Below are 17,788 nucleotides of genomic sequence, written 5' to 3' on the forward strand. Positions count from 1 at the left end.
AGGGGACTCTGTAGCATAGAGCACAACTGCTCCATAGTGTTTCCCAAGCTGTAAATCTTTCTGGAAGCAGACTGCTTCATTTCCCCCCCTCGGAATGGCCGGTGGGTTTGAACCACCAACTTTTCAGCTAGCAACCCAACACTCAATCCACTGCTCACCAGGGAACACTTAGTGCTATAAACACTAAGTTTATAGCATTGGTTAAACATTTTAACTAACAGTAATTAAATTCCAATGCAGGAAGACCAATTGGCAAGTACGCAAGATTTTTTTTTTTTTTTAAATTAACATTCCTTAATTCAACCAACCAATCGATGAACCAAATTCAGATATAGGAAATAACAATAGAGTTTATTTAGAGCTTTCTGTCAAAAGTAACTTTCATCATGGTCTTGAGACCCTGGAAAGGACAAGTCATACTGCCCATGGAACCCCTGAATGCCGTGGGTTTGCAAAACTAGTGCAAACTTAGGAGTCTACACCCTCAGGATACACCTCACGCTCCTTGGAAAGTTTAAATGAAAGAGAAAGAAATGCACTGAGCAGCATCAGTGGGGCAGCAAATGTCGCCATCAGAAAGGCACCCCCAATTTCCTGAGTGTTGGGCTTGATGGGCACATAGTAAAAAGGTGGGAGGAGAGTGCCCTCTTTTTTCATCGTGGTGTAGTAATTCCAGATCACAACAGTTGAGATACAGGCGCTGGCTAATACGTTCAGGATTCCTGTGATAACAAAGTACTTGCAGGTGACAGTCTTCTGAGGAATTTCCCTGTATAGGCCTCTAATTGCCAAGATGATGGAGACTCTCCCCAGGAGCCCTAGAACGGTAGTAGCCAGCAGGAGGTTTTGTGAAATACGGATCTCGAGAGGGAGGAAGGTGTCAGAATAACTGTAACGGTGACAAAATATGTTTGTGCTGCTGTTGTGGTAGTAAACACAGATCCTCCACATTCCCGCACGGACCACGCCAGGGGAGTAGTAGGGTAGGTTGTGGTCTATTTGCCACAATCGCCAATCTGCAAGACCCATGGCAAGGATAGACAGGACCCATCCAAAGGTGGCAGCAATGAAGCCTGCTATTTGGTAATTGGTGCTTTTGATGAGGACCACCACGGTGGCAGCATTCACAGTGGCACTGTAAACAAATACAGGACATCATGAGCATGGGATCCTCAGCCTGGGACAACCGTCTTAGGGTTGGGAGTAGCCAGGAGGGACGTGCTAGACTCAAGAGAGAAAGCTCTAGGGCCTCACACTCTGCTGGTGAGAGCGTAGACTGAGCAAATGTTGTGAAGAGCCATTGGCAATTATTTACTGAAAGCTTGAAACGCACAGACTTCTGATTATCCTGACCCTTAAAGAAAAGTCTGTATTTTGGAATTCCAAGAACACAATGACCATAATCTTCTGAGCTGCCCTCCCTGCTTTGAATTTAACTGGCCCAGCAGATCCCCTCAGAAGCCATGATTTTGATTAGATATTTCTTTCTTTTGCCCTTAGAACACTGGACCACAAGGTCGGTTTGAACTGCAAAGTGAGCAATTCAAACTCACCAGCTGCTCCTCAGAAACCCTACACAGGGTTGCTATGGTTGGATCCAACTTGATGGTATTTAACAACCACAAAGAGACTACGACAAGTACATTACTGAGAGAACTTGTCTGCAGCCATCCATTGATTATACAGATATATTTAAGCATGTTTTGTTTGGAATAAACTCATACATGTATGAACTAAAACATCAGTAGCAATAATTTTTGACTGTCTCTCATATAGTGTCAGACTTACTAGAGATTCAAGTAATCCATTCACTGTAATATTTAGCAGTTATTACAGTAAAAAATTATTTAGAACAAGGGTTGAATTTAAGAAGCAGAAACAAACATGCAAGTATATAATACGATCTAATTTTTGTCCATCATAAACTATGCTTGGTTGTTGTTTTTGTTAGGTGCCATTGCGTCGGTACTGACTCATAGTGACCCTATGCACAACAGAATGAAACACTGCCTGGTCCTGGGCCAACCTCACAATCTTTGCTACACTTGAGCCCATAGCTGCTGTCACTCTGCTGATCCATCTCATGGGAAAACTCCCTCTTTTTCTCCAACCCTCCACTTTCCTGAACATGATATCGTTCTCCAGGGACTGGTCCCTCCTGACAAGATGTGTGAAGTATGAGAGATGAAGTCTGGCCATCCTGACTTCCAGGGAGCCTTCTGGCTGTACTTCTTTCGACACAGAATGGTTTGTTCTTTTGACAGTCATGGTACTTTCAATAACCTCCTCCAATTGTTGTTGTTTATTGTTAAGTGCCATTGTGTCGGTTCTAACTCATAGTGACCCTGTATAGGGTTTCTGAGGAGCAGCTAGAGAGCTTGACCCACCAACCTTGCAGTTAAAACTGACCTTGCAGACCAGTGCATTACCCCACAGCACCAAACGAGGACTCCTCCAATACTACAACTTAAATGTATCAATTCTTCTACAGTCTTTCTTATTCACTGTCCAACTTTCACATGCATATGAGATTATTAAAAATACCATGGCTTGGGGCAGGCGAACCCTAGTTCTCAAACTGACATCTTTGCTCTTTAACACTTTAAAGAGGTCTTGTGCCCAGATTTGCCTAATTCAACACATTAATGAGTCTTCCTCAATACTGATGCCACATTCTTCTTCATACAATCCAGCTGCTTGGATTGTGTGCTCAGCATACTAAGTAAGGTCAAAGAATACCACCCTGGAACACATCTTTCCTGATTTTAAACCATTCAGTGTTCCCTTGTTCTGTTCGAACAACTGCCTCTTGGTCTACGTACAGGTTCCTCATGAGCACAATTCAGTGCTCTAGAATACTCATTCTCCCCACTGTTATCCATAGCTTGTCATGATCCACACAATTGAAAGCCTTTGCGTAGTCAATCAAGCACAGGTATTCTCTGCTTTCAGCCAAGATCCAGCTGACATCAGCAATGATATCCCTCATTCCACGTCCTCATCTGCATCCAGCTTAAAGCTCTGGCAATTCTCTGTCAATAGATGGTTACAACCATTTTTGAATTATCTTTAGCAAAATTTTACTTGCATCTGATATTAATGATATTGTCATAAAATATGCTAGCAAGATACAAAAGAAGATGTGTCTGAATACTGGGAGTTGTTATTGTTTTTTAAGTACCAATGAGTTGGTTCTGACTTACAGCGTCCCTTCCAAATCTGTAAATCTTTGTGGGGGCAGAAAGCCTCATCTTTCTCCTGCAGAGAGGCTTGTGGGCTCACACTGCCAACCTTATGGTTACAATCCAGTGTTTATCCTACAGAGCCACAATGCTCCCACACATACTGGGACACCAGTCCTTTTCTTGTTAATTTTGGGTTTCAAACCTTATTACTTTTGTAATTAAAGAGAAATGGTGGAGCGTACGATGATACAAACATATAGAAAGGAACTGGTGGATGAATATCAAGGGTACAAACATTACAAGAGTGGTCACCCTTTGACCCAATATCCCACTTCTTGGAATCAATGACAAAAAGGTTCCTGGATGGTGCAAACAATTAGGTGATCAGCTGCTAACCAAAAGGTTGGTGGCTTAAGTACACACAAAGCTACCTCAGAAGGAAGGTCACAGCCATGAAAACATTATGAAGAAGGAGTCACTGGACTTGAGGACTTAGGAACACAGTCTTGGGAGACATCTCGGTCAGTTGGCATAACACAAAGACAACTTTGGTGAGTAGCAACTGTGGTGGTTGTAAAAGCTTGAAAATGCCCATCTAGGCTGCAACTATTGGTCTCTCTTTGTCCTGAGCCAAAATGGGTGAAGAAAATCAAAGACTCAGGTAACAATTAGTCCAAAGGACTATAAGCCTCACTACCCTGAGACTAGAAGGCCTAGATGGCACTTTTGCTATCACTACCAATGTCTCTGATTAGGATCATAGTAAAAGTCATGGACAGAGAAGGAGGGAAAAAATGTACAACAAAATTCAAAGTCATAAAAAAGGCCAGACTTATCATTTTGTTTGACTGGTGGAACCCTTTGACTGTGGCCCTTCAAGCCTGGAACTGAACTTACACCCAGGATTCAACTGTCAGCAACAGAGAGGACTATAAAGTGAATAATATCACAGAGGAGGAATGTATAGCTCAGGACAATCAACCATATGAGATTAAAAGGCAACATCTGCCCAAAAAATAAAGTTCCAAAGGCTGGAGGGGGCAGGACCAAAAGGATGAATGGGAACCCAGAGAGGAAGTAGGAAGACTGTTGTTACATTGAGGAGATTGCAACCAATGTCACAAAACAAAATGCATATAAAAATTTTAATGGAAAACGAATTTACTCCATAACCCTAAGGAACACAGTCCTACTCTGACACACACGCCATCGATTTAACGGCAAAGGGTGAGCCAGAGAATTGGGATCCGCCTCGTGCTGTGTTACGGATGCTGGAGATACAGAAAGCCTAGAGATCATGAACGTGTCAGGGAATAGGAGATACTTAGGTAAATGACATCATTATTCACAATTTACCATATCAGGCCATCATCTAAATGAAGTTTTCAAAGATGTTTATTGAGAGAAAACTCTTACTGTATGCTATGTGGGGAAAGGAAAGCAAAATAATGTGTGTAGATGTGTATGATGTCTTTATATGGTGCCAGTTTTGTTTTAAAAGGATATCTTTGAGATCATTATAAAATGGTTGTAGCAGTACATCAACAGGGATCTGCCAGAATTCATGCCAGATTTGGAAGAGGACATGAACAAAAGATATCATTGCTGCTGTCCGAAGAATCTTAGCTATAAGCAGAGAATACTAGAGAGATGTTCCGCTGAGTCTCATTGACTATGCAAAGACATTCACCTGGGTGGTTCATAACAAATGATGGATAAAGAATGAGAATTCTGGAACACTTCACTGTGTTGATGTGGACCCTGTATATAGACCAAGAGACAATAATTTGAACAGTATGGTTTAAAATCAGGGAAGGTATGTCTCAGGATTGTATCCTTTCATAATACTTATTCAATTTATATGCTGAGAAAATAATCTGAGAAGATGAACTACATGAAAAAGAACATGGCATCAGGATTGGAGGAAGACTCATTAACAACCTGCAACAGAGGACACACTTAGCTTGCTAACAATCAAAGAGGACTTGAGGCACTTAATAATGATGATCAAAGACTACAGTCCTCAGTACGGATTATACCTCAACATAAAGGAAAAACAACAATCCTCACAACTGGATTCGTAAGCATTAGAATGATAAATGAAAAAATTATTGAAGTTGGCAAGGAATTAATTTTATTTGGATCCGTAATCAATATCCATGGAAGCAGCAGTCAAGAAATCAAACAACATATTGCATTGGGCAAATCTGCAGCAAAAGATCTCTTTAAAGTGTTAAAAAGCAAAAATATCACTTTGAAGATTAAGGTGAGCCTGACCCACATGGTATTTTCAGTAATCTCATATGCATGTGAACGCTGGACAGTGAATAAGGAAGACCAGAGAAGAATGGATGCCTTGGTGAGTTATGATATTGGTGAAGAATGTTGAATATAGCTTGGAATGCCTGAAGAATGAGCAAATCCGTGTTGGAAGAAGTGTAGACACACTCTTCCTAAGAAGCCAGAATTGGGAGACTTCATCTCATGTATTTGGACATATTGTCAGGAGGGACCAGTCCCTAGAGAAGGTGAAAAGAGCAAACCTCTCCCTGAGATGGACTTACACGGCGGCTGCAACAATGGGCTCAAACATTTGATTGTGAGGATGGTGCAGGACCAAGAAGTGTCTTGTTGTGTTGTACTTGAGTCAGGACTGACTCGGCAGTACCTAACAACAGCATGCATACACCAGAACCAGTTACTGTCAAGTCAATTCTGACTCATAGCAACCCCATATGTGTCAGAGTAGAACTGTGCTCCACAGGATTCTCAATGTCTGTGAACTTTCAGAAGTAGATCACTAGGCCTTTCTTCCAATGTTCCTCTGGCTGGATTCAAACCACAATCCTTTTGATCTGTAGTCAAGTGCTTACCCGTTTTTGCCACTCAAGGACTCTTCTGTATCTTTTTATTTAAATCTCTATCTATGCTTATTTATCTATCCATCTATCTAAAAGTTTAGAAGGCAGAACATCCAAATATCATCTTTGGGTGTTAAAATACTTATTTTCTTCATTCTTTCCTGGAGTTTCCAATCATTCAACCATGAGAAGATGTAAATAAGGCCTGATCTTCTAGAGCAGGGGTGGGGAACCTTTTTTTCTGCCAAAATTTATAACATCATTTGCGGGCCATACAAAATTATCAACTTAAACATTAGCCTGTTATATTTGGCCAAACATTTCATGAACTCATCCCTAATGTGATGGTTGGAATCGTGTGGTAGTCTTGGCAAAGCCACAACAAATGATTTCACAGGCGTTATATGGCCCATGGTCCTGACGTTCCCCACCCCTGTTCTGGAGGAAGAGAGTAGTGGGGGGTGGGGGAGGTTGTTGGCACTCCTGGTGTGGCGCTGTGGGTTAATGCACAACACTGCAAAGCCGGTTGAACTTCAAGGTCGATGGTTCAAGCTCACCAGCTGCTCCTCAGAAACACTTGACATGGTTGCTATAGGCTATAACTGACTCGATGGCACTTAACAACAGCTAAATTTTAGAATACCTTTCATGGTCTTCTTCTTCCTGGATATCTCTGGGAAAACTGGAGCTAGCCAGAGTGGTGCAGACTGGAGAAGTAGAGGGTGCAATAGCTAAGAAAGGTGGGTCTTCCTCTTGGGGTTTCATGCCGCACCTTCTGAGGGCCCCCAGGAAGGGATTCTCTGAAGTCGAGTATCTGTAAAACAGAGAAAACAAGTCTCAGAAGAGAAGATCCAGAATCCTCCTGGTGACGAGTGGTTATCTCCTCTTTCACGTAAACCTTTAGTGATGCCCCAAATTGCACGCAGTGCATGATTGTTGTGCTTTGGCTAATAATGACAGTCCATTCAGGAGTCGCTTCAGCATGAGAATGATGATGTCTGTGCTGTCCACCACCATGGTGTGAGGCTAGGGCTGGGGGAACCAAGGGGAGGGACTTTATGGTCACCGAGAGAACCATGATATTGCACTTTTTTCCCAGTTCTTAGTTAGCTGAATTTCTCATGAACCTGAGTAAGAATCAAGTCGAAGGTACGACACAAGAGGACTCACTGTGTGACTCTGCGCAAGCCAGCTAGCTATCCTGTCTAAACAGAACCTTCCTAACCTGCAAAATTAAGCCAATAAGCTCACATACTTCTTGGGTATGCTAAGAATATTGGATCTCATAACCTAGCACGTGCTTCATGATGTTTAGTTGCTATTAGCATTTTTGTTATTGTCACCTTATTCACAGCAAGTGGGGTATTCTTACATGGACAGAGTGGTATTTTTTCCAGCAGGATTCTTTGTGATTATAGTAGAAATCAAGAACAAAAGTAGGTGTGACTTAGCCACCAAACCAGTTGCCGTCGAGTTGCCTCCAACTCATGGTGCCCCCATGTGTGTCACGTATCCACATGTGCCTCCACAGGGTTTTCAATGGCTGATTTTCCAAGGGGGCTCTGGGTGAACTCAAACTTCCAACTTTTTGGTTACCAGTCAAGCAAAGGGTGTATATGAAATCAAGCTCTTTTGAGTGACAAAACAGCATATTAAGCAAGCATAGGTGGGAGAAGAGGGATGCCAAGTCCCATGAAGATCATCCAGGAGCAGAAACTCAGAAGAGACCAGGACCTTCCTCACCAACAGAGAGAGAATGCGTTCCCCTTGAGCTGACACCCTAAATTTGGACTTCTGGCTTCCTAAACTTTAAGAAAATATTGTCTATTTGATAAAGTCACCCCTCGTGGTATTTCTGGTAAAGCAGCACTAGAAAACCAAGACAAAGCCTGTGTTCCCTCGATGTGATTTGCTTCCGTCTTTGTCCTCATCTTTAAGATGCCACTCAGAAGGGGTTAGCGTTTAATGACTGCAAAGAGGAATCCCAGCTACCTGAACAAGGCCACCTTCACCAGTGCAGGGTCAGTACCAGCACATCTTTCTGGAACACAGATCTCAGTTGGGGTTCTTTACCTACCACAGGAAGCTCTAGAAGAGAAGTCTATTTATACCACATAGGAAATGTCTTCTTTCCTTTGGGGGAGGGCTGATCTGCAGCTTTCACTGGGAGTCCGCTTGGTTAAACCAAAGACAGTGCTTTGGTCTGAGAGGAGCGGCTTTCCAATACTGGCAAAAGAATGGGAGGTGGAGTCCCTGAGTCCCACAGACAGTTATGAAGACTACTAGTCCAAAGTTTGGAAGTTCACATCCACCCAGAGGTGGCTCAGAAGACAGGCCTGGAAATCTGATTCCAAAAGGTCACAGCCTTGAAAACCCTGTGGAGAGCAGTTCTACTTGGCATGCCTGGGACTAACCCCATGTCAACAAACAAGAAAGGAATGGGATACAGGGGACAAAGTGGGGTAAGGGGCACTGTTGTGCCTCTCCTTGGCCCACACCTGTCCTCACAGTGTGGGCTTACTGAATACTGAGTGTTGTAGACACTCGGGCCATGTGGCTCGATTGTCAAAGCTGTGGTCAAACTAGAGTCTTCAGGTGACAGGAGACAGTGGAATTCTCTCTCATTTTGTCATTGATGTCCAGGTGTCATTGGGGGCAATCTAACTAAGTAAGACCCCCTCCTCAAAGACTTTATTTTCTCATCTGTAAAATGGGGAGTTGAACTCAACAATCTCTTACATTCTTCTTTCTGGAAAGATCTTGTGGCTCAGTATCTGGAATGGCAATGGGTAACATTTACAGAGTGTCCCTGGATAGTTGTTATGGATTGAATTGCACCCCAGTGTGTGTCAACTTGACTAGGCTATGATCCTCAGTATAATGTAATTATCCTTCATTTTGTGATGGGATGTCAATCTTCATCTCTTCCAAGTCAGTGTGGAAGGATTAGAGGCAGTTCTGCTAACCAGGCAGAATACAATCTACAGAATTAGCTTGTATCTTGAGTCGATCTCTTTTGAGATCTGAAAGGATTAAACAAGTGAGCAGAGATCACCAAGAAAGGAAAGTGGGGAGCGGAGCGGAGCACAGCCTTTTGATCCAGGGGTCCCTGCTCTGAGAACCACCTAGATCCAGGAGAAAATTGAGGCCAAGACACATGGAGACCTTCAAGGGACACAAGGCCAACAGATGCTGAAAGGCGACAAGAGCCTTCCTCTAGAGCCTGGAGAGAGAGAACTCTTTCCCCTAGAGCTAGTGCCCTGACTCCGCCTTCTCGCTTCCTAAATTGTGAGAGAAAAAATTGCTGTTTGATAAAACTATCCTCTTGGGGTATTTCTGTTACAGCAGCACTAGATTAACAAGACACTGGTGTTAACAGTTATGTGCTTAGCTACTAGATGAAAGGTAGGAGGTCTGAACCCACCCAGAGACACTAGGAAAGAAAGGCTGGACAATTTTCCTTCAAAAAAACCAGCCACTGAAAACCCTCTCGAGCGAAGCTCTATTCTGGCTCACAGGGGTGTCAGCAGGGGTCAGTGTAAGGCCCATGAGTCGTTGTGAGCTAGAGACAGACTTTTCACACCAAGGAACCCAAACCCAATCAAGAAGGACGGAGCCCCCATTAACCAGGGAAGTGGTCTCCCACAGATAAGAGCCCCCACTAACCCAGGCCCACCTCTGTCACAGGCAGATTCCCCACTAACCCGAGCCCACGTCTGTCACAGACAGAGCCATCTCTAACCAGGACAGAGGTTTCCCATGGAGCAGGGTCTGATCTGGTGGGCATCTAGTTCATAGGTCCAGTGGACCAACATACACACATGCTGTCTTACATTATCTCTGGCTCCTGAGTATAGCCTGGTAGGAGTCCTCAGCAACACTGTGTACTTGGCTCGCTGCCCAGGCCCTCTCCCCAGTGTTCTATCAACCGCTCCCCGCCCTATTACACCCATAACATTCTATGTTTGGTTGCTAGGCCTAGATGCTTATGAAAATGCCCATTAGTTGATCAGGGTATCCTTTTGGCCTTCACCAGTTTTGGGGGGCAGAGGGTGACAGGACACAAGACCTGGTAGCATTTAGTGTCATTGTGCCTGGGGTCGCCACACGTAAGGGCTTAGCTCAATGACAGTTAACATTTACTAACCAACCATCAGTGCCCACTTCCTTCATGGTGCCCATCACATGTAGCTAGATGCTTTCAATGAACACAAGTTGATGTTCTCACAGTTCAGGAGGCTACACGTTTGAATTCAAGGCACCAGCTGTGGGGAGGTTCACTCTCTCCACCAGCTCGGGAAGAAGGTTCTGGTCTCTTTTCAGCTTTTGTTGCTTAGATTCTTGGTGACCTCCCCATGGCATCTCCCCACTATCTGGGCTTCCTTCTTTGTGCCTATTCTGCTCCTTTTATGCCTTAAAAGGGATACTGACACAATTTCATTAGCATAACAAAGAAACTCGAAATCAATCCCTAACAGTCCCAGCTCACCATGTCCAGATGAAGCTGGCTGTTTCCACACCAAAGAGCAAACACACACCCAGATACAGAGTTCTGCTAAAAGCCGAGTGAGCCATCACCAGGGAGACATGGCACATAGGTAAGGAGAATCTGATGATAGGGCAAGAGCCAACACAAGCGCAGGAATCTAAAACTGCACCTGCCACGCTCAAGAAGCCAGTAATTTCTCCATCATTTCAGATCTCAGATAAGACAGGGTTGAAGGAGCCTGGTAAAAGCCAAAAAGTAAAAGCTGTAAAACCTTTTGTAAAATTTGTAGCATGTGGTGCCATTTGTCCCCATTCCAAATACACATGTATTCTACTTAACTTTGAAATTGGTTTTTATTTTATTAAAAAGAGCCCATCTCCCCCAACCATTTGACCTTCGGCTCCACAAGCCTGCTCCAGGACAGACGAGATGCCTTTCCCGTGCCACACATGGAAGATGTCAGCTTGGTTCTGACAGTTGGTTCGCTAGCAGGGGTGGCAAGTCCCAAGAATGGAGGAGAAAATAGGAATACCAGCCAACGCTTTTCAGCAACAACTAGAGATTAAAAATCCCTGGGTGGTGCAAATGGTTAAGCACTTGACCTGCTGACCTACACACTCTGAAGAGAGTTAGATCTTCCTCGCTCAGACTGCTAAGTGCAACGGTTGTTTTTTATGGAGCCTTTTCGAGCCCCTGACTGCCAAGTCACCAGCTTTCACTGGGTGGCAGCAAGAGTTCCACATCTACCCACAAAGAAACACAGCACAGCTTTCTCAGTGGTCCAAGGCTCTGACACACAGCGAGGCCTCTCACCTCTGTTAGAGATGGAACGTGGGTAAATCAAAGACACACTGAGTTCACTCCAATAGACACTATTTATTTTGTTACAGTCAAGCAGGAGAATGTTTGAGAGCATGAAATCTGTATACCTTCCCCATGGTGGGCCGATGGGTAAGAGTCCCGGGTAATTCCCCCATGGAAATCTCTTCAGGCAGAACACTCCCCAGCTTAGCCCCGCAGGTAACAGAGCTGAGAAGTCAGCCCCCGCCTTAGGAAGCTGAGGCCCGACCCTAGCACCACATTGTTGCTAAGTGCAAGAATAGCATTATATACAGAGTGTGTACATCCACTCCCTGAAATCTTTGGGCCCCCGCTGACCAGACATTGAAGAGGCACGGAGGGGAATGGACAGGGCAGCTGTGGTGAGAGATGTGCTTTGCTAACAGGCTAACATCACCTGATATATTGCTATGTGTAAGAGAAAGCTCTTAGAAAACATGAAATCAGAAGTCTGGAGACAGACACACAGATTCTATTATTCACAGTACACATAACACAGCATCAAGATGTTCACAATACTGCATTGGAGGGGTGGGGTGAGAGGCATCACGGGTGGAATAATCCAGGCTTTGTCTAACTCAGAAACAAAATGCTCTAACATCACCTAACTCCTGTCTGCTCTGGAGAGGAAGATGATGAAGGTTTGGGGACAATCAGCTCCACCTTTCTTGGCCTGGCCAGGTCAAACTAGAGGGAGGCGAGGAGGAGGAATAGGGGCTCCTTCTTGACGTTAGAAAATGCTGCCACTTACAGGAATGTCAATACGTGAGAGAACACTTAGTTTCCTGACCTGTGGTAACTTTCAGGAAGGCAGCTGGTCCCAGCATGACTGACACATGCCCATCCATCCCCACTTACCCATGGGATACATGTTCATTTGTGGGGCTGGTGGCTTGTGCAGTACACATGCCTGGCCCCTTAAAATCATTCTGTGTTTAAGTAAAGCTGTGGTCAGTGCTGACCTAGGGTCACTGCCCCAACTGCTAGAAACCTTCTTTTATGGATATCAGTGGAAAACATGATTAAAATGATCCCTTAATCTATAACCAATGTCCTAATAATACCTAAGCAGGAAAGCATCTCAGGGATTTTATCACCATTAACCATGCATTTAATTGGGCGGAAATTTTTGAAGAAACACCGATCTACAATCATGAGATGACAGTAAGGAGGTTCGACCCCAGTGACGGTAGGTCAAACATGTCCTTTCATGTGCATTTCTGCCATGCATATGTCCACTTTGGTGAAGGTCTGCTCAAGTCCTCTGCCTGTTTCTGATTGGGCTGCTTGTTTTCTTAGTGTTGAGTTGGAAGTGTTCCTTATACATTCCAGATATAAGTCTTTTATCAGACATGGGATTTGCCAATCATTTCTCCCAATGATGGCTTATCACTAGGAAATGACAGCAGGGCAGTATGTCTTCCACTCTAAAGACTTGTTCTAGAATCCTGTAGAATCTCCACCAATCCAAGGTGCATGGAATCTCTCAAGTCTGTGGCAGAGCAAGATAATGCTTAGTGGATGCAGGGTTCACAGGATGGCCCTCTGGAAGACCAGAGGGAGGGTTCTGACAAACAGTGGAACATTCTCTCACAGAGTGGTCACAGGTTTGGGGAAGCAACAAGACGAAAACAGCCAACTACCATGACTGACCACACACACACAGCACAGATGGGTTGGGAGAAACATAAGTTAAAAATATTAAGTTGGTCTCAGGAAACAAATATCCAACAAGCACATTATCACTAGACACACACTTTTTAACCCAAGTTAATTTGCTTGGCGGGAAAACGTCCTTCGATTGGTGCCACTGAGTGGGAAGCACTCAAGCTACCTGAATACTTGTGCCTGTGAGTGCGCCTGAGAGCGTGCACACTGTGACCCGCTACATGGCCACATCATGTGAGAAAGAGTGGATCAAACCTATGAGTGTCACAGTTAGTTAACAGCACTAAAAACTGACCCGCCATTCCAAACCGTTCATAAATTATTACTGCTATCACCACTGCGATTTGCTGGGTCGGAAAACGCCAGGGCACGAACGAGACGACACATGCTCACGTTGCCACTCAAGCAGAGCAAAACCACCAAGACAGCTGTGCCCTGGAGGTGACGCACACGGTGGGTGGCAGCGCCAGGGTCCCGAAGGACAGGCTGGGAGGGCAAACACCCACCAGCACCCCAGGCAGTTGGTACAGCATCTGAAGTCAGGGGAACAGCAAACTGACGCTCTGGATGACTGCACGCTGTGGCAGAGACGGGGCCAGAGTCAAGCTGAAGGACAGGGCAGCATGGAGCCGTGCGGCTCAGCGGTGCAGAGGGAAACCAAACGATTCCATAAAGCATCCACACAAACAGGGGCTTATTGCTTTCCCAACAGTGGCCTTGTGGGGGCGTGCTCTGTCCAGGGCCAACACGGGCAGGGTGGCCTGGCCCCTCCCGCCCACCACCAAGGTGGCTATTTGGCCCATTCGGGCTGCAGGCTGTCCAACAGGCACTTGAGCTGCTCCTCGCCCAGGTGGATCTTGTCTTCCAGCTCCCGCTGCTCGATGATGAGGGCTGACTTCATCTTCACAAAGTGCTTGTGGTCTGCCAGGCTGTCCTCGCTCAGGTAGCTGGCCAGGATGTCGAACACAACTCGCTCCCGTCGGTCCAAGTTTTCCTTGAGCTCTTTGGCATCCGCGTGCTGCTGGGTGAGGATGCGCTGTTTCTCCAGCAGCGACTGCTGTGGAGACAGAGAGACAAACCTGTCAGGGAGGACCACAGCATGGGTGCCAGCCACTCTGAGGTCGGCTCCCATAGCTCAGCGGAGACCCAGAGTTTCCTAAGAGGGCCAGAGACCCCATGGAGTCTGTTCAAAAGTATTCAGGGTGTGAGTGGAGCGCGCCACCTTGTGGATGTGGTAGGTGCAACCCCAGTCCTCTGTACCTTTGAGTTTCCTCCCACAGTCTCTTGGAAGGCTAATCCAACCAGAGTCCTCGGACACTACTGACCTCTCTGGGTCTCCTCCCAAAATCTCTAGGGTGACAGGTCCAACCTTAGCCCTCTATCAGCCCCTCCCGACCTCTTGGGATCTCTTCCTACAGTCCGTAGAATGGCATCAGTCAACACAATCAACTGCTGGTAAGTGATTCAAATCTACCCATGGATGCCCAGAAGAAAGGCCTGGTGATCTGAAAAAAATTGGTCACAGACCCACAGTGGGTTGGCATGAGTCAGAGGCAACTTAACAGCAACTGGTTTACTTTGGCCTTTTAACGAATAGTGATAAGCAGAAGGGGCAGCTAAGGATTAAAAGATAATGAAGTTAAATGATCTGTTCTGTAAACCCTCATTCCATTCACAATAAAAAGTTTACAAAAAAGAAGGACTTAGAGAAACTCTAAAGGATGGTGCCAAGGTCAGCACCAGGAGTGACCCATGGTACCCACAACCTTTCTACAACCTAACTACAGAACGTGGGCAACAGAAAAACATTCCTAAGAAATAAACCCAAGGTGGGGACGGAGTCTGTGAGTGTACTCAAAGTGGACAGGCGAGGCAGGACTGAGAAAGGCATCTGGGGGGTCAAGTCCCTTGATCCTGTCAGGAGTCGGGCTCTGGTAGGCTCGGAACACTCCGCTCCCAAAACGCAAGCTACCCAGACAAGACCGTTCACAAACACGCTCCACCGGCAGAAGGTGCACCTGGGTTTCATGCACTCAAAGCTTAATGAAAACCAGCGTGAGGACCTGAGGTTGTGAGGGAGACATGAAATGAGTCTTCAAAGGCAGGTTAGTGGTTTTCAATGAAAAATCAAGTGTCCTGTAACCCTAGCTTAGAGCAGTAAGGCCCCAATTGCAACAGTGTGTACCCACAGTACCCACAGGCCCTTAAGCTATCTTACTGAGCCCAGAGCTATTTCAGCCCAACTGTCATGGTATTCAGGTCTCAGGGTCACAAACACAATCAACAACAGCTTGGTGAATTCCAGTGCTGTTCATGGTATACACTTGTACCTTCTAGACCAAATTCGGGGAGTGCTGCGGCTCTGCAGGATAAGCAGTGGGCTCACCAGCCATACCGCAAGAGAAAGATGAGACATTCTGCTTCTGAAAAGATTTACAACCTCAGAAACCTTATACAGGGTGTTGTTATGACTAAGAACTGACTCAACCGCACTTGACAACAACAAACAACTTACCAAACTATGATATCATGAGATTCTTACATGAGATGATGCAAATACAGTATTGCCTCTACACACATTTAAAAAAATGATGTGTTGGGAAATGCCAAGGACTCAATGAAGGCATGTGAGTTTGTGTTGTAGCTAGGCACCAGGACAGCCACTGAAAGCTTGTCATTTCCCACCTGTGCAGCTCCACCCTTGGAAGGCAAATTGATCTCCAAGCCTGCCACAAGGGAGGTCCCGGACGAGGCTCTGCACCTGTAGGTGGACATGGGACCGTTTCCCACACACCAAGGAAGATGAAAATCAAGGACTGAGCTGCTCGGTGCCTCAAGGTCCTCATCTGTGAAATAGGCCCGTGGGTTAGACCTTGCACATTAATGGTCAAGACCTGGCACTCTACTCCAGAAAAACCACGGAGTAACGTATGGTGCATATGGGTGCCCATGGGCTCACCAGGCAGTGTCAACGGTGACACATTGAACTGATGGTGGGGACACAATGCCACACACAGATACAGGGTTAAAGAAATATTTTTTTAAAAGGCTGCTGTGTAGGACAAGACAGTGCATAGCAAAGACTGATGTACACGTGAGCAAACGTCACGAGGAGCCAGCAGCTCTTTCTTTGAAGGGCCCAGCAGCCAGGCGCACCAGTGACCATAGTTCAAGTCACTGCATCTTACTGGCAACTTTTTCCTTCCATGTAAATCAGTTTCCACCTGGGGGGTGGCAACCATTAATCGCTGGAGTACTCACCAGAAGAATGGTGGGTACAAACTGAACGAGAGGCACCATTAAAGACACACATGGCTGTGTACTTTCAAAGCACTACGGACCGATGTATTCTGACACACAGAGAGAGGGGCCCCATGAGTTTGATTCCACTCAACACCACAACCACCACACAGCATACAATTTTCCAAAAGGGAGGAGGAGAGAGACAGAGCACGGGAGTCTTGCATTGGGGAGGTCAGGCTGCTGAGTGAACGGGGCAAGGACATAGCTCTCCTGCCCCCAGGGACAGCTCCTCCGACTCCCCGAGGGAACCGTGAACACACACCCGGTCTCCAGGAGCAGCACTGTCATCCAGGTTATTGAGGGCATTCTCCACACGTGCCAGGCGGCCCGACAGGGACAGTAGGAGGTTCACCACTTTGTCCAGGTCCCCGACGAACATACGGAACTTGTCAAACTCGTTGGGCTTGCAGACATCCTTGGCAATGGCCTCCATCTCGTCCCCGAGCGCGTTGTTGGCCTGGATGTCCTCCAGCAGCGTCTCCCGGGCTTCCCGCAGCACCTGAAGTTTCCGGCTGATGCTGTGGATGAGTTCCTGCTGCACACAGGGCAGATAGACACCCATTAGGTCCCCAAACCTGGGGTGTCTCAGCCTGCTGAACACCCAGCCAGCGCCACCATACATGTCATCTGAACTGGGGAAAAGCTCACTTTCCTATCACCAACAATAATGCATGGAGCCCTTGTGGCACAGCGGGTAAGCTCTCAGATGCTAACTGGAAGGTTGGCAGAGTGAGCCCACCAGCTGCTAGATGGGGCAGTTCATGTTTATGAACATGACAGCTTTGGAAACCTACTGGGGCAGTCGCACTCTGTCCTACTGGTCACTGTAAGTCAAAATCAACTTGATATCAAGGGGTCTGGTTTTATACTATCATACTCGTAGACTGAAACCAAACAAACCAATTACCACTGAATAGACGTCAACTTATAGAGACCCTATGTGTGGCAAAAAAATGCCTCCTCAAAGTAGAGTTGACCATGATAACGTGAATAGAGTTAAGCTCGGGGGAGAAAAGTGCACAGAACCTTCATTTGCTTATGGGCCACAACTTAAAATGAAGAGAAACAGCTGTAAACATCCATTGAAAATCAGAACATGGAATGTATGAAGTATGAATCTGGAAAAATTGGAAGTTGTCAAAAATGAAATGGAACGCATCAACATCGATATCTTAGGCATTAGTGAGCTGAAATGGACTGGTATTGGCCATTCTGAATCTGATGACCACGTGGTTTACTATGCCAGGAATGACAAATTGAAAAGGAATGGTGTTGCATTCATCATGAAAAAGAACATATCCAGATCAGTCATGAGGTACAATGCTGTCAGTGATAGGATAATATCCATGAGCCTAAAGGGAAGCTCAATTAATAGCACTGTTATTCAAATTTATGCACCAACCACTAAAGCCAGTGAAGATGAAATAGAAGAATTCTACCAA

General features: G+C 45.7%; 1 protein-coding gene across 1 annotated transcript in view; it reads right to left on the reverse strand.

The window, feature by feature from the left end:
* Positions 1-468: 468 nt before the first annotated feature.
* The window catches only part of SHROOM2 (shroom family member 2), a 40,998-nt gene continuing 23,678 nt past the window's right edge, over positions 469-17,788 (reverse strand). The window contains exons 4-8 of the mRNA XM_006835700.1: positions 16,609-16,881; positions 13,843-14,100; positions 11,465-11,592; positions 6,819-6,860; positions 469-1,135 (exon numbers count right to left, since the gene is read on the reverse strand). Of these exons, the coding sequence (XP_006835763.1) occupies positions 469-1,135; positions 6,819-6,860; positions 11,465-11,592; positions 13,843-14,100; positions 16,609-16,881 (1,368 nt within the window). The remainder of the gene's footprint in view (positions 1,136-6,818; positions 6,861-11,464; positions 11,593-13,842; positions 14,101-16,608; positions 16,882-17,788) is intronic.

Source organism: Chrysochloris asiatica, unplaced genomic scaffold (genome assembly GCF_000296735.1).
Source record: "Chrysochloris asiatica unplaced genomic scaffold, ChrAsi1.0 scaffold00018, whole genome shotgun sequence".
Classification (NCBI taxonomy): domain Eukaryota; kingdom Metazoa; phylum Chordata; class Mammalia; order Afrosoricida; family Chrysochloridae; genus Chrysochloris; species Chrysochloris asiatica.